Source organism: Contarinia nasturtii, unplaced genomic scaffold (assembly GCF_009176525.2).
Source record: "Contarinia nasturtii isolate CC-2019 unplaced genomic scaffold, AAFC_CNas_1.1 Cnas_scaffold_1565, whole genome shotgun sequence".
In the NCBI taxonomy this organism is placed as follows: Eukaryota; Metazoa; Arthropoda; class Insecta; order Diptera; family Cecidomyiidae; genus Contarinia; species Contarinia nasturtii.
In genome coordinates, this window is record NW_022198900.1 from 438,344 (window position 1) to 445,300 (window position 6,957).

A 6,957-nucleotide genomic window follows, 5' to 3' on the forward strand; every position below is an offset into this window, starting at 1 on the left:
AATCGGATCGGTGAAAGAAAGTTTTATAAATATGTATAAGCATTTTGCGACAGCTAATTACTTTTCTGCTCGCTTGTCGATCCGATCAATGTAGAAAAAAAAAATGTATTGCATGTTTTATACTAGAAAGTCATTAATTAATGGCCAATCAATTGATATTCCATAAGATATAAGAGAGTCCATTCACCGCATTGATCCATACGATTTATCAAATGCCATTTTGTATCTATATGCAAATGATGCGTTTACAATTTATTTCAAGCGCATTTTAGAAACAAAAGCATTATTGTTTTCCGGTCAAATGTTCGAAATTGTGTGTGCGTATGCCGTTTCAAAAGGTTGAAACACACACACACACACACACAAATTCATCGTCATCGGTTTTTCGGATTTTTATTTGTTTTTAATTAATTGCCCATTCAAAGGTACTCTATCATTTACCGCACAGTTTCGATACATTAAATAATGTCGATTTGATGAATTAGCGAAATAAAAACCAAAACCAAAAAAAAATTACACGCGTGAACAGAAGCACTCGTTCCATTGAGACAAAAAAAAAAAAGAAGCAAAAGAAGAAGAAGAACAAAAAAGCGCTTGAAAATACAATTCCGACCAACATAACCAATGGCTAGAGAATCAACAACAATAACCGAATAACATCAAAAATTGAAGAAACAACAACACATAGTTGTAACAATAATGATGCGGCCATAAGCGCTATTCCCCCCTAAAAAAAGAAGAAAACATAATGCCTTTTTTTCGTGGTTTGTTTTGGGCCGGTTAATTATTTTAATGTCCGCATTTTGAGCACTCATTCGGTGTAACCAGCATTTTTAACGGCCGGACATTTTGGGCTATGGTTCTTTTTGTCGTATATAGTTTTGCACACGCATTTGTGTGGACGTAATAATATCGAAGCAAATGAACAACAACAAAAAAAATCTGCAAATTCCGTTAATGTCTTAACGCTATTGGTTAACGCTTATTTCGGTTGTTATTGTTTTTCGTTTTTTTTTTTTCGATTGTGTGAAACTTGAGCGATGTGGGTTCCTTTGCGTGATCGATTGAAAACACATTAACAAAAAGACTGTGTGAGAGCCAGAGAAGGAGAGAGAGAGTGAAGGTGAATAAAGAAAATTTCGAGCCAAAAGCATTGAATGCAGGAAATGATGCGATTACGTATCATACAGTAGTTTCGGGTATGAGCTCAGAGCTCACAACAACGAATTTGTTTTCCAATTAAATCAAACACGCATAATGCGATCGTACTTTCTGGATGACAATATCAAGATGGACAGACACACATACACGCACTCCATCTCCGTAACATCGCGTGGTATTAGCACAATGAACAAATCAAACAACCAAACACCACCTGTGTGTATGTGTGTGAATTGATGATGAGTCGGAAATTGCTTCGGTTGGTTTAAATAAGTTCGGTATAAATATCATGTTCATATAATTTAACGAATGAGTGTTTAATGATTTTTGAGTTTGTTTCTCTTCTCTAGTTCCGCATGTATCTCACACACTTTTCAAATCAAATTGCAGATGATTACGTTAATTATGCCTCGTTTATATTTTTTTGTGTTATTGTTGTTGCTACTCTTTAATTTTTGATTCATTCATATTCATCGGCAAACATTTTTTTATTTCGAATCCGAAAAAGGTGAACTCTGACGTACCGTTTGTGCAATAGATTCATCAGCCGAGAAGAAATCGAAACTAAATACGTATGCATGAAGGCAAATGCCGAAAACAAAAATGCGCGCACTGTACTAGCTGCGATCAATCCAAATATGAAATGCTTCATTTGAGAAAGAAGCAGCATTGAGCGATGGGAGCACGTTTTGGCATTCGCACCAGATAATAATTCAATCTCTAATTGCTATCAAGATTTATGATTACACTGAATGTTGTTGATTTTGTATGAGAGAGGTGTGAGAGAGTCTTTGCCACAGATGCAATGCACTTTTTTTTGGTTCGACACGCGTTTGCTTCGTTCATTCGATATGGCCGCGTTTTTTCTACTGGTTTTTTTGTTGTAATTGTTGTTGTTGCGGTTTTTTACTCAATAATTGCTAGCTTCGTTCGTCTCACAAAATTAAATCCGTAGCAATTGCTTTTCCTACAATTCGAAAATAAAAACAAATTATCACCTCATTAATTCGGAAATCGTTTTCTACCATCTGTCCTTTGAGTTAACCAATTTCAAGATTGGGATTATACCCCTCCGATTTGAACCGATATTGAAAGCATAATGGGCGACGACCACGTGCATGCAAATAATTGGCATCATTATTTGAGTGAAATTTCCTCCAAAAATGCGATTTTTCTACGATACCGGAAACATGTACCAGTGCCATTGATAACGAAAAGAATTGAAGAAAAAAAAATTGCAAAATTACTTTGTTTATCTATCGTTAGGAGGGAAAATAACGTGACATTTACGGCTTCGTAAATGAGAATTGAATGTCACATGGGTTGCATGTGGGAGCGAAAAATTCAATGGTTCATTGAACAATGAAAATTACGTGCTTAATACAGAATGAATGTCACATTGAATCTAGAATATGGTCTCATTTTAGCATTGAATTTTTTTTTTTAAATAAGAAGTTGGTATATCTGAACACAAAATCACAAGTGCCTAGTTTGGAGTCTGTAAATGTTTGATTATTAGTATGAAGTAATTTTAATATAACCACCTTGCTTCAAATGGGAATACAATTGGAATTCAACCTTATGGCGATTTACACAACAAAATAAACAAAACATCAAATGAGATTAAATCATGGATTACCAACTAATCACATTTATATTCATATTTGAAATGTATGTATACGGAATTGTCAATCATGTGTGAAGGGACGTTTTTGGTTCAATACCTTGACTTTATATTCTTTTCATAATGGGGAGTCCATTTGGATTTTCCGAAAATGTGTTCGTCGGTCTTCCGTGTTTTTCAAACAAGCTTCCCATATAGATGGTAAAAATGAGCGAAAAATGAAAAAAATAATTAATTTTTTTTCTTCAATTCTCAAATACTACTCAATTTTCCATATCACCTGGAATCAGAATGAAAAAAATCGCATTCCATATCATTTAAATCACGATCTGGACTTTTTTTCACTGTTTGAGTGCTCTATACCGAGTCTCCGAGAGTTTCGTATAAACTTGCTATGTGATGCCTATTGAATAGTAAGCGAATACCAATCGTGATTGAATCAATAGGCGTCATTTGGCTATTGCAAGGCGAGTTTATATGAAACTCTCGGAGACTCCGTATAAAGTATAAAAAGTGAAAAAAAAATCTGATTTTTTTTTCTCAATTCTCGAACACCACAAAATGGTCTATATCATGTGCTGTGATCAGAACATAAAAATGTGTCATCTTTGTCACCCAAATCAACACTTTTTGTGTGTTCTGTACCGAGCCTTCGAGAGTGTGAAATATTTATATCGTTAAACTGCGTCGCATATCAAAGCGAAACAAAATTCTGTTACTAAAACAAATCAGAACAGTAACTAGTTATCAGCACAAAATGAAACTTACACATTTTGTATAATAAAAAGTCAATGTTCTTTATTCCTTTGGTAACGAAATATTGTCTGGCTTTGATATGCAACCGTTTTGAGTCCCGTTTCGATATGCGAGTAAACAATAAGTTGTTTTTATTCTAGAGCGTTCATTTATAAAATAACAAATTTCCGAAAGATTCTAATCAGGTATGGTTCCCAAGCTCAATAAGTATATCACACAAGCTTTATTTTTGGCACAAGTGTTTAATGTGTGAGATTTTGCGGGCCTAATTTTTCAAAGAAATAAAAAAACGGTATAGTTACTTAATTAGTGGTTAGAACTAGAGGTGTGCGGATACAAGCAAACAAATGGCAAAGTAAGGCTGCAACCTCATCAAAACCCAAATTAAATACATTAAAACTTGAACAAATAAAAACCAGCACAATCCAAACGATATCACTTGTGAAAAATCTAACGAGAATCATAAAAACAAATGTCAAACAATGAAACAAATAACCAAAATAAAAACAATGCAAAGTGCATCATAAAAAAGAGAGAGGAAAAATTCACAAATAAAAAAATCAAATTAAAATGGAAACTGAAAATGAACAAGAAAAAGCCAAAAACTCCATTGAATCCGATAAAATGTGCTTCAAGCGAATATTTTCTTATCACTGATTGCGAAGCGCTTAATTATGGAAAACAATTTTTGATCAATTCAAATTGTGGAAATTGTGTTCGCTGTGCCGATGGCTGTTCATTTGGAACAATCGTTACATTTGGTGAATCTGATTGGTGACGGCTTTGAACTTGAGTGCCATACAATGAATGTGTCGTCCTTCAATCCTTTCAGTTTCAATGCACTCAATGAAACTCATCAAAATCGCAAATTGGAAAATCGACGAATCGAGAGAAGAAACGGCATACATGCATGAGTGCATACTTTAACGAACAAACAACGAAATGACAATCATGCCATTCACATCGTCAAAAATATGTAAATTAATCATGAATATGTGCATATCATTGATGTTAAATATCAGAGAGTGAGTGTGAGTGAGTGTATTAGAGAACACGTTGCGGTATATGCATCACAAGTTGAAAGGTGAATGTTTATGCATCGAAGACCATATGTGGCAGCGTTGGATCGATATGCATATTGTTATCTATTTCTACAAATTGCCAATAAAGTAAAAGTAATTTTGAATTATTGGAAATGGAATTAAAAGCCTGTGGTGTTTGCGAGTCGCGAAGAAGCTAATCGTTTGGCCGAATAGCGTTTATTTTCACACACACTCACACACTCATGCTTACCAAAGAAAATCCAATTAAGTCAACGGCGAAATACTAGACACGAACAAGTAAAACTAGGCCAAAAACAAAGAAATGACAAGAAAAAAATTGTCCAATTTTGTATGCGTATGTGTGTGAGTAGCGATTAAATGTAGCTGAGCAAAAAAAAAACTTGAGCCTGGTCATTTGGAGTAAAATCCTTGGTTGAAAGACCTCGGGTAAGAAAGAGCAAATGAGAGAGAGAGAGTGCAGCATGTTTTGAAATTAATACACATCGCGGTGTGTTGTATTTTATTTAATTAAAATTTGCGACACAGAAGAAGCGACATTTTTCCCTCGATTTTGATTTAAAAAAAATAAGCACAGTAAGAAAGTGGTGCGCGCCGAAGTGAGAAGAAGACACACAATGCAAACCGAAAACAATTATTCGATTTGGCGTTGCAGTGCGACACACGTGTGTATACTGTAGTGATCATCGTGGAAAATTGATTCTAAAATATATCTATCTATGTTCGGTGTGTGTTGATTGTTAATTGTTTTGTTGTTCATGTGAGTAATTTATTTCGAATGATCGTCAATCGAATTCAATGCAAGAAAAAAAGATGCTTCATTTAATTGGATTTGTCTAATTTGCTCGAAAAATTGAACAATAAAACAACAATTAAATCGCATGTTTTTTTATTTAAAACTCAATGGAAAAGTTGTTATTAAACGAGTTGGAGAGAAAGAGATAGTGAAAAAAACCGTGTTGTTATTTTATTTATTCACAATATCTGAATAGCTAACTTAACAAATTTTTATCTAATCGCTTCATCAAAATATCGTGTTAAATAACCGAAAAAAAATATGAAAAGAAATATAAAAGAGAAAAAATCGACAACATACGAAAAAAAAAGAAAATCAAATTGTCTAAAAGACGTGGCGTCACCGACTTCGCATACATTGTATGTGTGAAATGAAGATGAAAAAATCAACAGCATCGAAACAAGAAAAACATTGAACCTCCTGTTGAAACAAGAGAATTGATGCATGCAGCTTTTTTTTCTCGCCCTCTCTCTCTTGTCGTCATCTTGCTATTGAAATCGGCTGTTCAAAAGATGAAAGGAGGCACTAGTTACATATTGTTCTTGTGCTGTAATTCACGTACAAATTGTCACTAGTATTTTAGAAAAAAAAAATGAGTTGATAGCTGTTATCGTTTGTTTTCAACAGCATTGCATACGAAGTAACCTCGAGATTTTTTATAAAATGGATAAAATCGAATATCGTGCGATGATTAAGTTTCTGACAAAAGAAGGTGTGGCACCAAAAGATATCGATAATCGCTTGCGTGCAGTTTATGGTGAACGTGCTCCATCGTATGCCACAGTAAAACTATGGGCAAAACAATTCAAGTGGGGCAGAGAGTCTTTAGAAGACGATCCACGTTCTGGTCGACCAATTGAAGCAACTGCTCCAGATATGGTGGAAAAAATTTAACACCTTGTGCATGAAAATCCTCGAATGAGCAAGAAAGTGTTAGCAGCAATGTTTGACGTGTCAGAGAGAAGTATATTTAGAATCCCTCATGAAAAATTGCTCATGAGAAAGGTTTGCTCGCGATGGATTCCAAGAACTTTGAACAAGTCTCAAAAAGAAGAACGAGTTGCTGCTGCACATCTCGAGTTGTTGGAATGGAATGAAGGGGATACTTTTGATCGTATAGTGACTGGCGATGAAACATGGATCTACTTCTATGATCCAGAGCTCAAATCACAGACAATGGAATGGCACAAACGTGGTGAACCAGCATCGAAAATGCCTCGCAAACAAATTGCCACAAACAAAGTAATGGCCTCTGTGTTCTGGAATTAAAAAGGCATAATATTGGTTAAATTCCTCCTAAAGAACACCACAGTCACGGACTATTATTATGCACAACAGATGCATAGATTGCGCAATGCCATCAGAGAAAAACGCCCTAGTCTTCTCACTCGAAAAGTTCTTCTTTTGCATGACAATGCACCAGCTCACAAATCATTGCTTGCACAAGCTGCCATCAGGGAATGCGGCTTCGAACAACTTCACCATCCACCGCGACTATTTCCTGTTTCCAAACACCAAGAGATATCTCAAGGGAAAGCAGTACAAGACCGAAGAAGAGA

The 6,957-nt window shown here is 35.0% G+C and overlaps 2 protein-coding genes across 5 annotated transcripts in view; both read left to right on the forward strand.

Moving 5' to 3' along the window:
* The window catches only part of LOC116346524 (myosin-IIIb-like), a 31,096-nt gene that overhangs the window by 5,471 nt on the left and 18,668 nt on the right, over positions 1 to 6,957 (forward strand). The window contains exon 1 of one of the 4 annotated variants that reach the window (XM_031776609.1): positions 5,073 to 5,092. The exons of 2 other annotated variants lie outside the window; for them this stretch is intronic. The gene's annotated coding sequence lies outside the window, so the exon portion shown is untranslated. Of the gene's footprint in view, positions 1 to 5,072; positions 5,093 to 5,230; positions 5,363 to 6,957 lie in introns of those variants that run through there. One more of the 4 variants, XM_031776608.1, reaches the window with a different exon arrangement.
* Positions 6,062 to 6,667, forward strand: LOC116346512 (histone-lysine N-methyltransferase SETMAR-like). Its single transcript, XM_031776593.1, has 2 exons — positions 6,062 to 6,277; positions 6,404 to 6,667. The coding sequence occupies exons 1-2, from the start codon at positions 6,062 to 6,064 to the stop codon at positions 6,665 to 6,667; spliced, it is 480 nt and encodes a 159-aa protein (XP_031632453.1).